General features: G+C 38.1%; 1 protein-coding gene across 7 annotated transcripts in view; it reads left to right on the top strand.

Annotated features, from left to right (window-relative positions):
* The window catches only part of HERC3 (HECT and RLD domain containing E3 ubiquitin protein ligase 3), a 115,711-nt gene that overhangs the window by 64,702 nt on the left and 29,203 nt on the right, over positions 1 to 21,806 (top strand). For 4 of the 7 annotated variants that reach the window (XM_049885737.1, XM_049885736.1, XM_049885740.1 and 1 more), the window contains 9 exons: positions 3,406 to 3,482; positions 7,923 to 8,047; positions 9,663 to 9,722; positions 13,734 to 13,845; positions 14,278 to 14,467; positions 16,299 to 16,462; positions 16,595 to 16,708; positions 20,705 to 20,728; positions 20,996 to 21,085. In XM_049885737.1, the coding sequence (XP_049741694.1) occupies positions 3,406 to 3,482; positions 7,923 to 8,047; positions 9,663 to 9,722; positions 13,734 to 13,845; positions 14,278 to 14,467; positions 16,299 to 16,462; positions 16,595 to 16,708; positions 20,705 to 20,728; positions 20,996 to 21,085 (956 nt within the window). Of the gene's footprint in view, positions 1 to 3,405; positions 3,483 to 7,922; positions 8,048 to 9,662; positions 9,723 to 13,239; positions 13,697 to 13,733; positions 13,846 to 14,277; positions 14,468 to 14,939; positions 15,110 to 16,298; positions 16,463 to 16,594; positions 16,709 to 20,704; positions 20,729 to 20,995; positions 21,086 to 21,806 lie in introns of those variants that run through there. The other 3 variants (XM_049885738.1, XM_049885741.1, XM_049885742.1) reach the window with 3 other exon arrangements.

Here is a 21,806-nt window from a genome sequence, read left to right as displayed (position 1 = left end):
TCATTCTAAAGCTCATGCTCTTAATGCTTGTGCTATGCTACTTGCAGTTGGCCGTTACTGTTCTGGTCATAACATGATGTGATTTTTTTTTTTAAGCCATTTTTTTTCTTCTCAAAAAAATTGTTAAATAGCAGTGTCCATTTCATTAGAAATCAAAGAAAGGCTGACATGTTGGGTTACTGCCTCATCTTGAGGCATTAATTCTAGAGGCTGAAGTGGGGCTGGAGAATCGTTAAGAAGAATTGTGATTTAATGATTAATTTTTATCTTGAAGTCTTTAAAGTGATATACTTATGACCTGATCAGACTTTTTTTTTTTTTTTTTTTAAACAATAGCAATCATACGGTCCCTACTGGATTAGACAAAGCTTACGGACAGGGACTGAGTCTTTTCTTCTTTAGCATATAGCACAGAGCCTGGTACAAACTCGTAATTCAATAAATAGTTATGGGATGAATACATGAGCATCTAAAGACGCAGTGGAACTTACAGTATAAAATAAACATGGTTTTGTTACGGTGATTTTCCTAAAAACAAAACATGGCTTGGTCTTCTTCTCTGTGTTTTGTAAATTTCATTTTCTCCAAAGCATTTTAGTCACACTGAAAATATGTGTATTTAAGAAATATGTGTTATTGTTGGGTCATTTCCAACCCATAGCGATCCTATGTACAACACAACGAAACACTGCCTGGTCCTGCGCCATCCTCACAATCATTGCTACGTTTGAGCCCATTGTTGCATCCCTGTGTCAGTCTGTCTCATTGAGGGTCTTCCTCATTTTTGATGACTCTCTACTAAGCATGATATCCTTCTCCAGGGTCTCTTCCAGTCTCTTCTGATAACACGACCCAAAGTAAGTGAAATGAAGTCTCACCAACCTTTCTTCCAAAGAGCATTCTGACAGTTCTTCTTCCAAGATGATTTGTTCATTTTTCTGGCAATCCATGGCATATTCAGTATTCTTTGCCATCACCATAATTCAAAGGCATCAATTTTTCTTCAGTCTTTCTTATTCATTGTCCTGCTTTCATATGCATATGAAGTGATTGAAAATACCATGGCTTGGGTCAAGCGCACCTTAGTCCTCAAAGTGACATCTTTGCTTTTTAACACTTTAAAGAGGTCTTTCGCAGCAGATTTGCCCAATGCAATACGTTATTTGGTTTCTTGACTGCTGCTTCCATGGGTGTTGATAGTGGATCTAATCTTTTCCCTGTTTATCATCATGTTGCTTATTGGTACAGTTGTGAGGACTTTGTTTTCTTTATGTTCAGGTGTAATCAATACTGAAGGTGGTAGTCATTGATCTTCGTCATAAGTGCTTTAAGTCCTCTTTATTTTCAGCAAGCAAGGTTTTGTCATCTGCGTATCACAGGTTCTTAATGAGTCTTCCTCTAATCCTGATATGGCATTCTTCTTCGTATAATTCAGCATCTCGGATTATTTGTTCAACATACAGATTGAGTATAGTGAAAGGATACAACCCTGACACACACCTTCCCTGACTTTAAATCACACAGTATCCTTTTGTTCTGTTCTAACAACTGCACCTTGGTCTGTGTACAGGTTTCGCATGAGCACTATTAAAAAAAAAAAAAAAGTGTCCTGGAATTCCCATTCTTTACAATGTTATCCCTAATTTGTTATGGTCCACACATTCGAATACCTTTGCATAGTCAATAAAACACAGGTAAACATCTTTTTGATATTCTCAGCTTTCAGGCAGCATCCATCTGACATCAGCTATTACACCTTATTCCATGTCCTTTTCTGAATCCAGCTTGAATTTCTGGCAGTTTCAATACCAGATGTTGATGTACTGCGGCAACGTTTATGAATATTCTTAAGCAAAATTTTACTTGCATGTGATTTAATAGGAACCCTGGTGGCGCAATGGTTAAGTGCTTGGCTGCTATCCGAAAGGTCTGCAGTTCAAACCCACCAGCCCACTCCACAGGAGAAAGGTGTGGCAATCTGCTTCTGTAAAGATTTACAGCCTTGGAAACCCTATGGAGCAGTTCTATTCTGTCCTATAGGGTTGGTATGAGTTGGAGTCTACACTGTGACAGTGGTTTTTTGTGTGTGTGTGTGTGTGATATTAATGATGCTGTTCAATAATTTACACATTCTGCTGGATCACTTTTCTTTGGAATGGGTGCAAATATGGATCTCTTCTGGTCACTTGGCCAAGTAGCTGCCTTCCAAATTTCTTGGCATAGAGAAGTGAGCACTCTCAGTGTTGCATCCATTTGTTGAAACATTTCAATTGGTATTCCATCAATTCCTGGAGACTTGCTTTTTTTCCAGTGCATTCAGTGCAGCTTGGACTACTTTCTTCAGTAACACTGGTTCTTCATCATATGCTACCTCCTGAAATGGTTGAACGTTGACCGATTATTTTTGGTATAGTGACTGTGTGTATTCCTTCCATCTTCTTTTGATGCTTCCTGCCTCATTCAATATTTTGCCCAGAATCCTTCAAAGAAACATACCGCTTTTAGAACTCAAGTGTTTTATAGGTTAATTTAACATCGCAAATTTGTAAAGTTTAACTACAACTTATGTGATCATAAATTTGTGCTTGAATGTTTTTCAAATGATTTCATAACGTAAGTAAATTAAAATATTATATGATAAATGCTGTGGTTTTAGGAACCAGCCTATATGGTAATGTGAGAGCCAGAGGAAGGCATCAAGGAGTATGCTGGTGTGGAAGTTTGAGCTGGGTGTAAAAGGGTGATTTGGAGCCAGCTAGGTAGAGGAGGACCATGGGGGAGTGGGTGGTTGTAAGTAATACAGAGTTGCGCAATCCCAGAAACACCATTCAGTTTATTGTCCAGGAGGCACCATTCATAGGTTCCTGCTGGGGGTGGTACAGGGAAAAGGCATGGAGGCATGAAGTATCGTGATGTATTAGAAATAAAAGTGGTTTGGATGCTATTAGAGTATTATGTGGACCCAAGTGTGCTGAGAAATAAAGCAGGGAATGGAGGCCCTCATATGGTAAGCCTTATCCTGAAGGGGCTAGGGATCACCACACTCAGGTATTGAATTATTCGTTAAGCTTATGCTACCATTTATGGTAGTGCTCATTTTAGACTTCTGATCAGTGCGTACACAGAGTTAGAATGAAAAATAGGAACCAGGTTAGGATTAGGTGCAGGGCGAGGCAGTGGGTCAGGACAGAGGTAGAGTTATCGCAGAAGATACCATTTTATATGTTTATTTTTAACTGAAGTAGAAACATTGCTGGGCAAAGAGCCAGGAGAGGTTTCTTACTTCTTTGTCATAATTAAAATGAACAGGAAACCTTTCTCCAGTACAATTTAGAATATTAGAAAAAGGTATCAAGGAGAAACTTCAATTATTAAAAAACATACTCTTGAAAATTTTTTTGACAGATCGCTTTAAATATCATATTGTTAAGCAGATCTTCTCTGGAGGAGACCAAACTTTTGTACTTTGCTCCAAATATGAGGTAAAATTTTCTTTTGACTATTTTTTTGGAGTGGAATAATGGTGAACCAATATTTATTTTAACAAATACATCAGAGTAATGTTACTCTTTATTGCTGCCAATTTTGTCTTAATAAGCACACTAATCCTTGAAGACGTTATCTCCATTTTTCTCCCTTGAAGTGCTGATAATTTTCCTGGTATGTTAATGATAGAGTTCTAATTTATCATTTAAAGTTATTTATACCCATATTTGTTCCAAAAGAGATTTAAAGAGGCCTAGAGTATTTGTCCTTACTTTGGCATTATTAGTCTTTCCATTTTTTCCTTCCCTTTTCAGTAGCAACAAATGCTTAGGTATTTAAAAACTTAGTTTTTTTTGTTTGATGTGATTGATATAGAGAAGATATCACAATTTTCATGTCCTTTATTATGTATGATATGCTCATGGGACCACATTGCATTTGCAGCAGTTAAGAGCTATGGCTGCTAACAAAAAGGTTGGCAGTTCGAATCCACCAGCCACTCCTTGGAAACCATATGGGGCCAGTTCTGCTCTGTCCTGTAGGGTTGCTATGAGTAAGAATCCACTCGACTCCGTGTGTTATTGTCTCCTGCAGTACTATAGTGGGTAAGCCAGGAAGAACAAAGTTAAAGTATCTTTCAGGATTTAAGGAAGACTGAAATGCAAATCCAAGTATCTATGACAGAGCTTTAATTCATCCACTCTTTCTGGGCAGAGGAAATCAGTCTAAAACTCCACAGGCTTTTTTTTTTTTTTTTTTTTAACCCCCTTTAATCTCCCTGCTCTTGTACCTTTTTTCTTCTCCTTTTCCTCCTCCTCTTTCCCCCTTACCCCCTCCATTTATTCAACAAGCATTTAAAAAGGTTTAACTATAGATGGTGCATTGATCAGGAGCCCTGATGGCGCTTGACTGCTAACCAAGAAGTCAGTGTTTTGAAACCACCAGGGGTTACTCAGGAAAAAGATGTGGCAGTCTGCTTCCATAGAGATTTACAGCCTTGGAAACCCTGTGGAGACACTGAGTCAGAGTCGACTCCACAGCATTGGGTTTGGGTTTCAGTTTGGTGCGTTAATCCATTATCCTCTCCTGGAGTAGCATGAAGGGACCATTAGTGATTCTAAAGGACCCAGAATTGGCCAGGAAGGAAATGAGGAACTGTGGAAGCAGGGAGTCCTGGAAGCTCCCACCATGGTCCTGATACTTTGCTACCCTGAAATATATCAGTTTCTTCCCATTTGGTCAGTATTATTCTATGATTTGGTAGAAAAGGTTCTGATGTAGCTCGAGGCTGCAGTTGGACAGCTGAAACTGATGATGGGATAGTTTCTGGGTCAGGAGTCTGGATAAGGCTCTGTTTAGTGTAGCCATCTGGGGTGATTTGGAACTGTGCTTTAAATTTATTTTAGAACCAGCTTTAGACTTTCACAGAGAAATCCTGAGGAAAGCTGAGATTCTTTGTTTCTTCAAGATGCCAGTGCAATGAAATATGAAAAGCACTGAATCTCTGCAGGAAATAACTTTCCATCCATAAGTAATACAGTTGTAAGTATTCGTTTTCATAAAAGCTGCTTTGAGTATTATTACCTAGCTTTAATTTTCTCTTGAAATTCAAGTAGATAGAACATAAAACTTGGTTTCGGTCTTTAAATAAATATAGTATCTGGTGTGTGACATTGGATATTAAATTTATTGTAAATTTAGTGTTGGAACTGGAAAGCACTCGTTGGTGAGTAGGAAGTTGAGCAGTGTAGCATTAGAGAAACAGGGCAGGTTGAGGTTCAAACAACTGCGAAGAGTGGTATGCACGAAAAATGTAAGATAACAGAAAAAAGAAACGAAAAGTAGAATATTGCTTAGAAAGTTGTTGCTCTTTCTTTGTAAAACTGAAAACTAGACAAACGTTATATTAACTGTTAACCATAGATGTTTGTTTAGATACAGGCCCTGATCAAATCATATGTATTTATTAGCTCTTAAAGAGCCGCTTAAATAGCAAGGAAAAACTTCTATGTAGACAAATCTAAAAGCCCATGGCCATTGAGTCAATTCTCACTCACAGTGACTGCATGGGACAGAGGAGAACTGCCCCATAGGATTTCCAAAGCTGAAATCTTGACGGAAGCAGACTGCCGTGTATTTCTCCTGTGGAACAACTGGTAGGCTTGAACTACCAGCCTTTAGGTTAGCTAAGCACTTACTTAACCATTATGCCACCAGTTTCCTATCTAGACATACTCTGTTTTTGTAACCTGCCCACTCATTCATTAGTGCTAGACCTTCAAGTGGAAGAGGCAAGCAGAAGAATTATATTCAGATAATCTTTAAATACTCTCTGCATTTGATTCTAGGTCTTGACAAGTTAGTGAGTGTAAAGCATGATTTCTAGTTTTCCTTTTGTCTCTTTCCTTAGATTGAAGAGGGAATGTGTGTGTGTTTGTTTGCATGTGTGTGTTTGTGTGCATGTGTGTCTGTGTGTTTCACATCCTACTAGGTGTCCTAGAACAGTGATACTCAACTTTGGTTGCCCATTGGAATCACTGACAGCTTTAAAAAGTAGATACCTCTAGAGGTTCTGATCAGGCTGGGTGTGACTTGACCATCAGGATTTTTGAAAATTCTCCTGGTGATCCAAAGTGCAACAGCAGTTCAGAAAAACTAACCTAGACCAATTTTTTTTTTTTCTTTTTGGCTTGTATGTAATTAAACCCATAAGAAAATAAACCCATTGCCATCGAGTTGATTTGGACGCATAGCAAGCCTACAGGACAGAGTAGAACTGCTCCATACGGTTTCCAAGGCTGCAATGTTTACAGAAGCAGACTGCCACACCTTTCTCCCGTGGAGCAGCTGGTGGGTTTGAACCACTGACCTTTTAGTTGGCAGCTGAGCACTTAACCACTGTACCACCAGGGCTCCTCATGTTATTAGAAGGCACAGAAAAATGATGCTTTTTCTTGTTTTTTTAAATGACTCTGAGGTTCTGCTTCATTCAGGGCTCTCTGTGGTTCATTGGACATGCAATGAAGAAGAAGAAAATAGCTCCACGTCTATCTTTTATTGTAACTCTATGTTAGAGTCCATGTTCAGTTGCCCCTTTGAATGGGGAAGGTAATTAGACTTTATAAAACAGTAGTTTTAAAACCAGGTGGGAAAGAGGCAATCTTGCTCGCGTGTGCTCAGGCGTCCACTTTGGCTTACCAGCTTCCTCTATATAAGTCAAGGTGGCTTTTGTTCTCTCAGTAAACATCTGTGCCCACTTTTAGTAGACCCGTTATCAAGCACCAGATGATCAAAACCTTTGTCAAACATGTCTGATTTAATACATGCCCTCTTCCTTCCCACATTAACTCACAACTGTGGGAGAGTAAAGCAAGAAAATTTACTTTGCAAGTTATGTTTTTATATGTAGGTACAGAGGAGACAAAAAGAGATTATTTTATGAACTGATGGGTGAATGCTTTAATGTTGCCTTGTTCTTTGATATTAGTGTCAAGTGTAGGAGGTAAAAAGCACTTCCAAGTTTTAGTTCTAGATCAAGAACAGGGTTTTAGGAAAATAAATTGAAAACAAGCAATTTAATAAAATGCAAGTACTTATGTGTTTTGCTTTTTAGTCTTAGAGTGAATAAAGCCTGTATAATGCTGGGCAGCATTTGGGACTTTCGAGGCCTTTACTAACATCCCCAATTTGCATCTTTCTTACAAATTTATAACTATGTACTTAATGCAAGAAATTAAGAGGCAAATGAAGTTTTCATAGATTAAATGCAACATAGAGTATAACTGAACTCTGACTTTTATAATATATTTTGTTGGAGTTTGGCGAAGAGTTTTGGTAAATGATTAATAACTTAAAAACCTTGATGGTATGTTGATTCAGTGCAAAGGGGAAAGAAGTCTGGAAAAATTGTCTTGAGTTGAGTTCTCTAAAAAATAAACTCTGAGACCGAGATTCATGCTGAATAAGATTTTGGGGGAGTGCTCTCTAGGACAACATCTACTCAGGGATGAGGAAGGCAGGACTGGGCAGAGGAGGAAGTTGAACTGCAGTTCGGTGGCAACAGAGGTCTCAACCAATCCCTTGGGGAGCTCTGAAGTTGGGGTGACCCTTCAGCCAAGTCCTAAATCGAGGCAAGTGGGCTGGGCCTTTGTATCCCACCTTGATCTGCCATTGGTTTTGAAAAGGGTGAAGCAATAGTCAAATATGATTCCTGGAGAGCAGCCCAATGATGAGGTGTCAGGAGCTAACGCTCAGCATCTGGGGGAGTAATTGACTGCCCCCATTCTGGAGGGTGGGGGGGGATCTAGGCGTTGCCCCACAGCGTCCACTACATAAGCAAAACACAAAATGGAGAATGTCAGGCGTTGAGGGGAGGAAAGGAGCCAAGACCCATGCTACATAATTTCTCTTTTTGATTGGTATATTTAATCCTCTAGAATTATTCTCCTGCTGTTGACTTCAGGACTATGAACCAAGCACATTACACCAGTTTAATAAATGATGAAACTATAGCAGTTTGGAGACAAAAACTCTCAGAACATAACAACGCAAATACAATCAAGTACGTGGCTGCTTGTCTTCATTTAATTTTTTCCGAAGCATATTGGAACTTTTGTGCTTAGTGATTTTCCCTACTTCGCTATTGAAGTTGTGTGTGGATATAAATGAGTTTCACATTTTAGGGAATCTTTTTTTTTTTTTGCACACATTTATTCAGGCTTTGGTGCCCTGATCCCCAGCTAACATAGTGATGGTTTGTTCTGCCATTCTCAGTCAGAGTACGTTCCTCAGCCTACCTTGTTCACTGAGATCTTACAAAATCCTGACTGATTAAGGCCTGAGTTAGCCTTTCTGCCAAGGGAGTTCAGTGGTATTGTTATTTAACCCCCATGAGTCCCTTCATAAGCGTGTTCCAAAGCATCCCAAATCTCAAGCAGTTATTATCTTGCCTAATCTGAAGACTTTCTTGCATTTCACCATTCAAAATGATTAGTTGAAATGGTAATCCAGAGTCAAGTAGAGAAAAAATGTATAATAAAAAGGATTGAGAACTTTTATTAGGCTTATTTTATTAAAATATAACTTTTTCTGCTCATTTTAAAACATTTTCATTGACTTTCCTTAGTATTTCTATTTTTCTTCAGAGAACTTAATTCTTGGGAATGAATAAATCATGCTCTGTACTAAACTACGGTCATTCTCAGAAATGTGCATAATGTATCTTGGTTTCTGACATAGATCGTAGTGGGGCAAATGGCCACTAAACTTTGTGATCTTCTGCAGTAGCAAGTTTTTGAGTAAGGGATCATTGGGAATGCCCAACAGCAGCTCCATGGAAGTCCTCATAATCCCCACCTTAGGGGACTCTCCCCGAAGTTCAGACCAGAAGAGGACTAGATGGTAGTCAATAGGGTGAAATTTTACCCTTGCTGGAGACCTTGAGAAATTACCTCACTGTTAGTTCTCAGTTTTCTTATTTATAAAGTGAAGGGATGGAAGAAATGATCTTTAAAGATTGTTCCTGTCCTCAACTCTGTGATGAACAGGAATTACTGCAGTCCCTTCCCCAACCATGTATTTGTTTTATTCTTTCCCTTTTCCTTATAGTAAATGAGAGGGTCCAGGGTTCCTGACATGCAGTTTCACTCTGGGTCCCTGGAAATTAGCTATTATCCCAGAGCCCGTATAATCCGAGCACTATGAATAGACACTCATTTCACTTATTTTTAGTTTCTCAGATGGGCAACAAAATAAGGAGTACGTGGTTGTTCGGTTATTAATTTGCAAAGTTAATTTCTGTATTTGAGAAATAGAAGCTCAGGTTGTTTTTTGGTTTCATTTTGTGTTCATGTTTGGAGGTAAGGTGAGGAGTGTCTTACGTGGTTGGGGTAGAAGAATGTTCAAGATCATCATTAGGGGCAAGAGTTTCTCTTTCAGTGGCTTCGATACTCTTTTTATTCTTACACGACTTACAGAAAACTTAAGTTCTTATCCATTTTGAGATATGATGCAGTGTTTCTCCAAAGGAAATGTCCATTTTCCAAGACTGCATCTGGGTAAGAAAGAGCTGCTGTCAATGAAAACCTAGAGTAGATGGCTAAGCAATTTCTGATGCTTAAATATACCTTCAATTTATAATTTGTTAAAGACTTCTTTCCCTTTTTATTTCTGGGCAGTGGTGTTGTTCAGATATTGTCTTCTGCAGCCTGTTGGAATGGAAGTTTTCTTGAAAAAAAGTAAGTGACTTAAAATCTTAAAAAACCAACACGTGATGCAAGTACTTACTTATCAAAGGCTGTGAAAGACTTCCGTTCTCCTTGATGGTGGTTGGCCTTAATTTGGTGGATAAGCCAATGATTAGCACAAAAATCAGAATGCATAATAATGATGAATGAGGGGCCTTCAGGAAGGGCAATGCTGATTTATGCCTAGTTGGCAGAGAAGTCTGTTACCAAAGAGAGGGACTATGTCTCAGAAACAGTTGGTGTAATCAAAAGTAAGATTTTTCTGGGTATTCTAAAATGTTACTCAGATTTTCAAATAAGCATGTGAAACTCTTCATATAGACTATATGAAACTTTTATCTCTACTTTTTAAGATTTAAGAGAAATCCATTGATATGTTAATTATATCAGCACCAACAGTGCGTGGACCTACACTTGACATCTCTATACAGATTAGACAAATATTAATTATATTCTAACTAGTAAACTAGTAGAAGCCTTTAATTTGCCATTATTGTTCTTGTTTTTAATGAAGATATAAGGTGCTTCACCTAATTTTCTTAAAATCATAAGCTGAAAGATCAAATAATATTCAATGTTTATTATGTTTTTATATAAACTCAATATGTCCCTGATTGTGTGTAGCAGTGATTCAGTTGACTTGATTTGATTGACAGACACATTGTTAAGTGTTGTGCAATGAATTTAACTTCCCAGATGGTCAGTAATCCATTGACAACAGCAATATGACTCCTTCAACCAGGTTTGTACTGAACAACATTACAAGGCAAAAATATAAAACATCTCAAAAAAGTGTGATTCAAAAAATTAAAAAAATTCTTTATACCCCATTTTTCTACTCTCTACTCAGCTCCTCATCATGGTGACCCCACGTGTTGTAGAGTAGAACCGGTTCATAGGGTTTTCAAGCTGTGACGTTTTGGAAGGTGACCTCTGGGTGGGTTTGAACTGCGAGCCTTTTGGTTAGAAGTTGAGTGTTTAACCATTTGCACCTTGGAAACTCTATGGGGTAGTTCTACTCTGTCCTATAGGGTCGCTATGAGTCGGAATCGAGTCAACAGCAGGGGGTTTGGAGTGGGTTATGGAGTGGTAGAATCAACTCAGTGGTAACTAACAACTCAGCTTCTCCTTCATTTCCCAATCAATGCTATTTAACAGTATTTTCTAGATTTTATTTGTTTGAGTAGTGATTCTCAAGCCTACAGGCCAATTCAGTATGGCCAAAGGTGTCTTGGGACATTATTGCAGCAGTCTGATCCCAACAAAATTCCCCAAGAAGAGAACCCATCTTTATTCTTCACTTCTGAACCTGGAACATTTCTTAACCTGGTGTTAAGATTGTGGTTGCCAGTAGAAGGCAAAGAACATTGAATTACCTCAGAGTCTTCTTTCTCACCCTCTTTCCCACCTCTCATCCCTGTCCCTCCATCTGGCTCCATCCCACTCACTTTCAAGCCCCTATTCCACTTCGCTCTTTCTTCCTTTTCCCTCTGGTTCCCCGCTTCCTCCCATCCTTGCCCTCTCGCCCGCTTCAACAAGTATTATTGAGTGTTTACAATGCTCCAGGCACTGAGGATATGACTGTGAGCAAAACAAAACCTTGACTATTAATGAATTTACAGCAAAATCATTTGAGTACCACCTTTGCTCTTCTACACCGTAGAATGCTAAATCAGATGATCACCAAAAACTGAAGTTTGTTTATCTTCCATTTTAGATTTATTTTAGGACCCCATATACTAGTGTGTTTTTAGAAAAGATGGTCTAGAATAAGCCATGATTCTTTTTATGCCACAAAATACCTAATCTCATTAAGTCTTCCTTATTTTTAAATTTTGGCAATTAATTGAACCACCCCAAACTTGACTCTTGGGGTGTTTTAGCCATGGAGGCCCAGTTTTGACCTCTGGGTAAATGACTTTCTTCAACAAGACTCAAGATGCCCCTCCTCACCAAGATGACATATTTTAGAATCTGATGCAATGGGGGCGACTTCTATTTAGATTGCTTTTCTCTTCTTTGTGGCTAGAGACTGGAATGGTAAAAAGGAAATGCCTCTTATTAGGCATCCTAATATTTTTTAATAGTAGTGCTTTGGAAACCCTGGTGGCATAGTGGTTGAGAGTTTGGCTGCTAACCAAAAGATCAGTGCTTTGAATCCATGAGGTGCTCCTTGAAAAACCTGTGGGACAGTTCTCCTTTGTTCTGTAGGGTTGCTATGAGTCAGAATGGACTCAATGGCAATGGGTTTTTTTTTTTTTTTTTTTTTGTAGTGCTTTAGACCTTGGGGGAGAAATTCTTTTCTCTTTTTTTCCTTAAGTTCTTTCTCATCGACCCTTCCTCCTTTGCTCCTGCCAATGTGTACAGAATTTGTGGTTAAATTCTTAATTCTTTAAAAACACCCTTCTTCGTTTACCTTCTCCCTTAGTTTTTCTTTTCTCAATAGGAATGAGCTTAGGTGGAAGTTCAGGGAGGCTTCCAAGGCTCCCTGAACTCAGGTCCAGCCTTGCTCACCAGGAAATTACATTTGGGTCTGAACTCCCAGGTAGTTTATAAAGTGTTCCTTTGCTTGGTTTATCCCTACTGCAAATATCCCTCTGGGAACCTCATGCAGGAGAGGGTCTTGTCATGAGTTTTGATCTTTGGCGATCCCAAGTCCAGACCACATCTCTCAGTCCTTTCTGCCAGTGACCAGGCTAATGAGATTTGGTCACAGAATGAAGACTTACTTACATTCAGTTTTGTGCGAATCCACCCCAACCATGCCCCCAACCCCCGCCCCCCCAAAAAAGTGTGTCTCTAACTGGGTTGTAAGAAGTCGTTTCAAGAGCTCTTTTCCGTTACAATTAGAGATTGCGGAGTCATTTACTTTAGAATGAACAACAGTAAAAGACTCAAAAACAAAGTATCTTCTCTTGATTTGACCGTTTGAGTTCCAATTTATATGATTTCTTTTTAATATTAGAAGCTGTACTTACATTTTTATGAGTCATAACATTGTCAGGGTATTAAAAGTGCCACCATTACTCATAAATAGGAACTTCTTTTATAAATTAATAGATGTGCTATGTCCAAGAGTGGGAATTTAAAAGAGACATTTTTCTAAGTATTAAAAGACTAAGATTTTTTTTAAAGTTAAAAAAACGATTTAGTTGTTAGGAAGTAAAAGAGTAGGAGTGAAATTAGTTCTTGGGTGAGTGTAATTGTATCGCTTGTGTTAACTGAGATTCATTGTCTGTATGATTTTTATTTTAAATACTTTGTTGAGAAAGTTTTTTTTTTGTCTTTAATGTAGCAGGGATGGTTTTATTTTTTATAGTTTTTATTGTGCTTTAAGTGAAAGTTTACAAATCAAGTCAGTATCTCACATAAAAATTTATATGCACCTTGCTACACACTCCCAATTACTCTCCCCCTAATGAGACAGCCTGCTCTCTCCCTCCACTCTCTCTTTTCATGTCCATTTCGCCAGCTTCTAACCCCCTCTACCCTCTCATCTCCCCTCCAGGCAGGAGATGCCAACATAGTCTCAAGTGTCCACCTGATCCAGAGAAAGGTTTTAACAAGGAAGTTCTACTTGCCATTTGTTGATGAGTGGGCCAGTTTGCTTAGAGGATCGGTTTTACACCAAGACACAGTGTCTACATCCACTCCAATGGGCCACAATTACAGAAAACCTAAAAAAATTCCAGAGTACAAGCAAGGAAATACACTCTGCTTATAAATTTCAAGAGAGCCTCAGCTTCAAAGGATGATCCTTGTACTTTGATTGACTTGAAGGAGAAAAGAGTTGAAAATTTTAAGATCATTTTGTAAAAGGAATTCCAGAGAGGATTATTCTGTTGGGCTTCTTCCAAGGATAGTAATTTTATAGATCTTGTCTGCTGGGTCAAATTTAAATCTCATCAGTATGGATAGACTATTTTGTTTACTTATCCATAATTCCTATCCTGGTGTTTGCTTTTTTTTTTTTACATACTTGGTTTGTTTTTATTTGTTTAGAATTGATGAACATTTTAAAACAAGCCCCAAAATCCCTGGGATTGACCTGAACTCAACCAGAGTGTTATTTGAGAAGCTGATGAACTCTCAGCACTCCTTGATTCTAGAACAGGTATGTTCTTTACATTTCCAGAGTGCATGCTTAAAAAAGGATATTTTTTGCATTGTGATAATTCAGCTTTTAAGAGGAAAAGAGAAGAAAAAGCAGAAATCTTATAAAGATAAAAAAGGGAAACTCTAATACAAATCTTAACTTTATAAAATCTCCAGTTTGGGAATTTGACCTACCTTTAACTTCCTTTTTGGCTTTAATCTTTCTAAGGAAATGGCCCTCTAGAATATAAACTCTGCGTGGGCAGAGATCTTTGTCTTTTCTTTTCATTAATGTGTCCTGAGAGCCTAGATCATTGTCTGGCACATAGCAGGTGCTCAGTGAATACTTATTGAGAGTTTGAGAGTCTGTCAGATAGTTTATGAATTTAGAGAGAAGTTAATTAGATCTCAAGTACATTTGAATGTCTCAATCCCCTTTTCTCTCATTCAGATCTTAAACAGCTTTGAAAGTTGCCTGATTCCCCAGTTGTCGAGTTCACCACCAGATGTTGAAGCAATGAGAATCTATTTAATACTACCTGAGTTTCCCCTGCTCCAGGATTCCAAGTATTACATAACATTGACTATTCCTTTGGCTATGGCCATCCTACGGCTGGATGCAAACCCCAGCAAAGTATTAGGTGAATTTGCTAAACTCAGTACCAATGGGTTTGTGCTTATTTGTTTTGTTGGTGTGACCACTGGGATTGGGTCTCAGTGGATTGAGATCCAAGAATCAATTGTTGCTATTTAATATCTTTAACATTTAAACATTTCTTGCTTTGCTGTTTGTTTCTAGCTAACCATACTTACAGTTTGAGCAAACTGAACCATTATTTAGGTTATTTGAAATGATTCATGCCAGATTACACTTGATTTTCAAATATCCGGTTAGATTATTCAATTTTAATTTTTTTTGTTTTCTTTCCTCTCACACTTGCTAGTAGTTAATAGTGCTCAAAAATTAGTGTCCATCTGTCTTTTTCCTATACCTAATTTAGGGGGTGGGAGTAAAATGAACAGCTTTGGTGATACAGAGGTCTCCGAAAAAGGAGAGGAAGAAAATGACCTAGTGGGGACTTATCAAATGTTTGTTTTGCTTTTCTTTTTTAGGACAGTTGAGTCCACACTGATTTTTGCAGGCTACGGACACTTTGCTGAGATAAGAACCTTCCGTTCCTCAGTGAATTGGAGAGTATCTCTTATGGGAGTAGCACCTGAGGTGTTTTTATTAATCAAGTACAGAAAGTCTGTCAACTGGCTTATTTATTCATTTTTGGCCCTGGTAAATTTTTTTTTAGGTGTTCATTGCAACTCAGTAACTTCTGTGTTCCAGATGGACTGGGATGTTACTTGAGTGTGGTCTCTCCCTGAGTGAAGAAACCTGTGTTACTGAGGGTGGACTAGTGGCTTTTCCATATTGCTTCCACCTTTGTAGAAGATATAACAACAGAAATAATAATGAAAGCACTAGTATTATGTTAGTACTTTATTTTTTTTTTTTTACAGATCAAAAGCCCTTTGGGGGAATATGATCTAAGGTGTTGTAATAGATTATGAGGTAGAGAGATGACAGTCTCTGGGGGAATTTTATCTGACTTTTAAGTTTTTTTTTTTTTTTTTTCTTTACTTTTTTTCCAGATAGGGTACAGAAAGAAATCAGAATTGTTCGGGTTTATGCTTAAATTGTTTTTAACTTCGTATTATAGAACTTTAAGAGAATACTCCGAAGTAAAGAGAACACTACGTGTACCCATCACCCAAATCCGATTATCACTATTTTAACTATCCCTCCCACTACCACCACCTTTTAATTTTTACTGGAATAGTCTAAAGAACATCTCAGACATATTATTTCACCCTTTAAATATTTCAGGATGGATGAATTTATTTCTGACAGAATGGAAGCCAGTGGTATAATTGTTTTTTCTGATTATGAGAGAGTGTTGTCTTTAGGAAACAGAAATAGTAGTTTTTCAACTAATTATGCCCCTTGAAGGGAGGGAATAGCTGCCATATTGGTGCTGTTTCTAGGGCATATCATCATTCGCTTCCTTGGGGCAGGATTTGAGCGGTGGCTGAGAATAGGGCTGAAAGGCTGGGATATTTGAATGTTCTTTGGAGTAATACTGTGGACATCACTCTTGCCCAAAGTATGTGCCTTACCATCTTGTCCACATGTAACCTTGGAATAGAACTTTTAGGTTAGCATTCTGAATGAGCCTTTGAGGAAAAAAATCTGATCAAGCTTTACAAAAGAAAAAAAGAACTCCAGGGATTCTTATGCAGCTGCTGCTCTCTCCTGAAATGCTCTCTCCAATGCAAGCAAATGGGTTCTCTTGAAAGTTATTTCGGGGAATCTGTGTTTTAGACTAATGTTCATCTTGTAACCGGAGCAGTTGTTAGGTAGTAGTGAGAAGACATACACATTTCATAAACATGTTGAAATATGTCTTTTCTTTCTTTCTAAAGATAACTGGTGGTCTCAGGTATGCCCGAAATATTTCATGAAGCTGGTAAACCTCTATAAAGGTGCAGTCGTTTATCTCCTGAGGGGAAGAAAGACATTCTTAATTCCCGTACTGTTTAACAATTACATTACAGCAGCTCTTAAACTCTTGGAAAAGTTATATAAGGTGAGCACAGAGAGGAGCCAGTGGGGAGAGGGGTGTGTGGATGGTTAGGGGAAACATCCTGCTCAGGTGTTCTAAGGGAAGCCATTTTCGAGTTGTCTGGGTTTTAGTTGTCCTTATTTTGTTCTTCACCAGGTAAATCTTAAAGTGAAGCATGTGGAATATGATACGTTTTACATCCCTGAGATTTCTAATCTTGTGGACATTCAGGAAGACTACCTCATGTGGTTCTTGCATCAAGCAGGGATGGTAAGGATTCATTTAAAGCGCGCCTTAAAGCTTTAGTCTCAGTACAATTTGGGACAGGAAAAGCACACGTGAGCCCTATATAACTTGTTCTTTACTTTGGTGTTAACGTCACACCTGTATTTTATCCAGGTAGCTTTTGCATTCTTGAAAACTTTGAAGCATTTTGAGTAAATACATGCTGATAACGGTTCATAAACAGAATGTTATACATTTTTATTAGTTGCATTTAAAAATCAAGACATTACACATAGAAAGAATGAATTTGCGGTTTTTCTTGAAAATTGGAAGATCTGGCAACTCTGGGCCTATCTTCCCAGGTAACATCAATAAGGTGGAGTTCAGTAGTAGCTCTTTAGATGAGGGTTATGTTTTTCACAATCCCCACCACAGCTTGATTTATCCATGACACTGAGGAAAGGATCTTTTGCTAATCATCATCTTCTAACAGCCAGTTAGTTATCTGTGTCAGTTGTTTATGTCAGCTGCCTAGACCCTGTAGGCCACCTCTGATTTAGGATTGCATGCCTGTGAAAATGTCACACATCCCAGGCCTAGGTCTTACTGTATGTTAGACATGCTATCCAAGGAACTGGGGATTTCTGCAGTCCCTGAGGCCCCTGGCTTGACAGGAACTGCTCAGTTTGATTGAGGACTGGCTTGAAATGCTCAAGACTCTTTAGGATCCCCCATCGGTGGAGTATGTGTAAATTTGAGTTATGTCAGAGGACAGAATGGTAACTTGGCTACTGCATGTAGTAAAGCCATGTGCAGCAGGTGCATTGAGGTGAGTCCTTGCCGGCTTAACAGATTCATCATCAACATTACAGTAGTGTTTTCCTGTGGGATTTTTGGAGGTCAGCAGTGGTTTCCATAAGCAAGGTATTTAAATAGGTTTCTTTAACTAAATAAGTAAGATTGTTTTCTTTGTCAAATAATAGATGACCAGTGCTAGACACAGCATTGTATTTTTTAATAAGACTTTATGGTTACCTTGAATAAACAAAATGCTTTTTAATGAAAATGATTTAGAGTCTGTCTTAGTCATCTAGTCCAGCTGTACCAGAAATACCACAAGTGGATGGCTTTAACAAAGAAAAATTTATTCTCTCACAATTTAGTAGGTTACAAGCCCAAATTTAGGGTGTCAGCTCCAGGGGACAGCTTTTTGTGTTGGCTCTGGAGGAAGATTCCTCGTCATCAATCTTCCCCTGCTTGAGGAGCTTCTCAGGCACAGGGACCCCAGGTCCAAAAGACATACTCTGCTCCCAATGCTGCTTTCTTGGTGGCCTGAGGTCCCCACTCTCTGCTAGCTTCCGTTTCCTTTTATCTCTTGAGAGAAAGAAAGTGGTGCAGGTCACACCCCAGGGAAACTCCCTGTACATTGGATCAGGGATGTGACTTGGTGAGGGTGTAACAATCCCACCCTAATCCTCTTTAACATAAAATTACAGTCACAAAATGGAGGACAACCACAAAATACTAGGAATCATGGCCTAACCAAGTTAATACATTTGTGGGGGGACATAATTCAATCCATGACATAGTTTTCCAAATAGGTTGACATGGGAAACTTAACATGTAGGCTAGCAATGAACTCTGCTTTTACCTGCTGATTTAGAAATTGTAAAAAGATAAACTTTTCTGTTTTATCAATTTGTGAATGATTATTCATTAAATAATAAAATATTAGAGTTTAAACAAGCCTTATGAATTACTTAAACCAACTGCTTTGTATCCAGATGAGGAAATGGAGGCCCAAAACCCAAAAAAACCAAACCCATTGCCGTCGAGTCGATTCCTACTCATGGCGACCCTATAGGACAGAGTGGAACTGCCCCATAGAGTTTCCAAGGAGCGCCTGGCGAATTCAAACTGCTGACCTCTTGGTTAGCAGCCATAGCACTTAACCACCACGCCGCCAATGGAGGCCCAGAGAAGTTAAATAATTTTAGTACCAATTCAACTCTTATCAAAGCTAGTTCTTCTCACTTCTGGTTTACTTTTTGACTTGACGCTGAGTAAAATAATTCTTTTCGACCCTGAAAAAGAAGTTGCTAGTGTTAAAATCTAGATTATCATGATTGTAGTCTCTGAATTGAAGTGCATAAGTATGTAACTTTTACAGTTTTTCTGTATAGTTCTTTTCTTCAAAAATTTGATAAGCAAGTTTAGAGGCTCATTTTCTCTTCAATTTAGTAATTAAGGTAGCAGTTACTGAAAGATAGAAAATGCAGTGAAATCGCTGTGTGACATTTTGTGGTCTCTGTAGAATTTTTTTTTTTGAATGTGCTTTAAGTGAAAGTTTACAATTCAAGTCAGTTTCTCATAGCAAAACTTATACACCTATTGTTATGTGACCCTAGTTGCTCTCGCTACAATGTGACAGCACACTCCCTCTCTCCACCCTGTATTTGCCATGTCCACTCAACCAGCTCCTGTCCCCCTCTGCCTTCTCATTTTGGCTCCAGACAGGAGCTGCCTGCATAGTCTCAAGTATCTACTTAAGCTAAGAAACACACTCCTCACCAGTATCATTTTATGTCTTATAGTTCAGTCTAATCTTTGTCTGATGAGTTGGCTTCGAGAATGGTTTTAGTTTTGGGCTGACAGAGTCTGGGGGCCATGACTTCTGGAGTCCCTTCAGTCTCAGTCAGACCATTAAGTCTGGTCTTTTTACTAGAATTGGAGGTCTGCATCCCACTTTTCTCCTGCTCCATCAGGGATTCTCTGTTGTGTTCCCTGTAAGGGTCTGTAGAATTTTTTCTGTTGTGTAAGGTACAATGCTATTAGGAACTGAAATTTACATTTCTCAATATCTTGAATTTTAACTTAAAATGCTAAGCCATTGCATACATAAACTTATGTTTATTTTCACCACTTTTTAGTGGTATTAATACACAGTGAAGGAGCTCTGATGGAGCAACGGTTAAGCACTTGGCCGCTAACTGAAAGGTCAGTGGTTCGAACCCACTAGCAGCTCCACAGGAGAAAAGACCTGACGATTTGCTCCTGTAAAGATTTCAGCTAGGAAACCCTATGGAGGAGCTCTACTCTGTCCTATAGCGTCGCTGTGTGTTAGAATAGTGTATGATTCCACTTATGCCCCACAGGGTTTCCAAGAAGTACCTGGGGGATTCAAACTGCTGACCTTTTGGTTAGCAGCAGAACTCTTAACCACTATGGCACAAGAGTTTTCATATGAGATATCAATTGTAGGCAAATAAATAGAATTAAAATTTTATTAGTGGTTACCAGAGCCTGTGGAGAGGGAAAATGGAGTTATTGTTGAAGGGGTACTTAGTTTGATGAAAAACTTGTGGAAATGGATACCGGTGATAGTTATACAACATGGTGAATGTAATTAACGTCACAGAATTGTACACTTAAAATGGTTAAAATGGCAAATTTTTTTGTTACATATAATTTACTACAATAATATATATATTTTTTAATATTCACACATTCATTAATATATTGGTGGAGTACCTTCTGTGGGCCCAACAGTGGCCTTACTACTAAGCCAAGGATAGCTTATTTCATAAAGTGCTTTTAAAGAGCTCTTGAAATACTTTCTAAATATTTGGCTTTTTCTAAGAGTTACAGTCTCTGTGTGTATAAAGGAAGATGTAGCATGCCAACAAATAAAATGTAATTTGCATTATCCATGTTACCCAACAAAATTAACCTCTGAAGTAAAGATTGTAAAGGCTCCTGTTTGGCATTAGGCTTCTTAATAAAAGAAAATTCCAGTGATGCTGTGAATTATGGAGAGTTGGTGAAAGGATCTTTAAAGGTCATTTAAACATTTTTTATAATTGTTTTTGTCCTTTTTCTCAGTTTTTGTCCATCAAAACATCTGGTCTGTTAAGTCAGCAATCCAGCCGTTCGAATGGTGTTAGTTCGATGGCCAAATAGGCATTTCACATTTGTAGGGGGTAAAAAGCTCAGATTAAAAAAAAAATCTAAGTAACAGACTTTTTATTTTTCTTTACACAGAAAGCTAGACCATCTATAATACAGGTAAATAATTGTTTTTTAATATTTATATATGTATATATATATATTTCCAGAAACCCTGGTGGCGTAGCGGTTAAGTGCCACAGCTGCTAACCAAAAGGTTGGCAGTTCGAATCCACCCCTACTCTGTGGGGTAGTTCTACTCTGTCCTATAGGGTTGCTATGAGTCGGAATCGACTCAACAGCAGTGGGTTTGGTTTTTTTATATATATTTCCAGCAGTATTCTCAGTGGAATACTACAGTTTTACCAGTAATATGTTTTATTCTAGGATGCTGTAACACTGTGTTCCTATCCTTTCATCTTTGATGCCCAAGCCAAGACCAAAATGTTACAGACTGATGCTGAACTACAGATGCAGGTATCACATATTAAAAATTATTTTCTCTTCTGTGTTTTTCTCATCCTAGACAATTGTAATTTTTCCTGATAGGAGGAAGTATATTTGGATCAAATTTCATTATATCTCTTAGTGCTATTCTAATTTTTTTCAGCAATTTTATGTTGAATATAACACATATATGTGACTCTGCATTTATGTAAATCCGGGGTTGGTGAACTTTTTCCATAAAGGTCCAGGTAGTAGATATTTGAAGCTTTGTGGTCCCTGTTTCAATTACTTACCTCTGTTGTAGCATAAAAGCCTCCATACATAATGTGTAAATGAATGAGTGTGGCTATGCTTTCATAAAACTGAAATTTGAATATAATCTTCACATGTCACAAAATATTCTTTTGATTTTTTTTCAACTATTTAAAAATATAAAAACCAGCTTTAGCTCAAGAGCTGTACAAAAACAGGAAGCCAGCTAGATTTAACTACAAAGCCAGTGGTAGGGGTACTGATGTAGAGAAAGAGAGTTAATTAAGTGGAGCTAATAATTATTTATTGAATAAAGAAAAAAATTAATAGAGATTTATTAATAGTGTATTTTAAACACACATTTTTATTATAAAATAGATTTGATCTGACAAGCCTACAAAAAACATTCATGAAGTAGCAATCCAAATCCACCAATTCTGACCCTTGGTAGATATATAATGTCATTCATTTCTTCCTCTCTCTGCCTCACTCCAGCTTT

This window comes from Elephas maximus, chromosome 5 (assembly GCF_024166365.1).
Source record: "Elephas maximus indicus isolate mEleMax1 chromosome 5, mEleMax1 primary haplotype, whole genome shotgun sequence".
Lineage (NCBI taxonomy): Eukaryota > Metazoa > Chordata > Mammalia > Proboscidea > Elephantidae > Elephas > Elephas maximus.
This window is presented reverse-complemented; position numbering and strand designations above follow the sequence as displayed.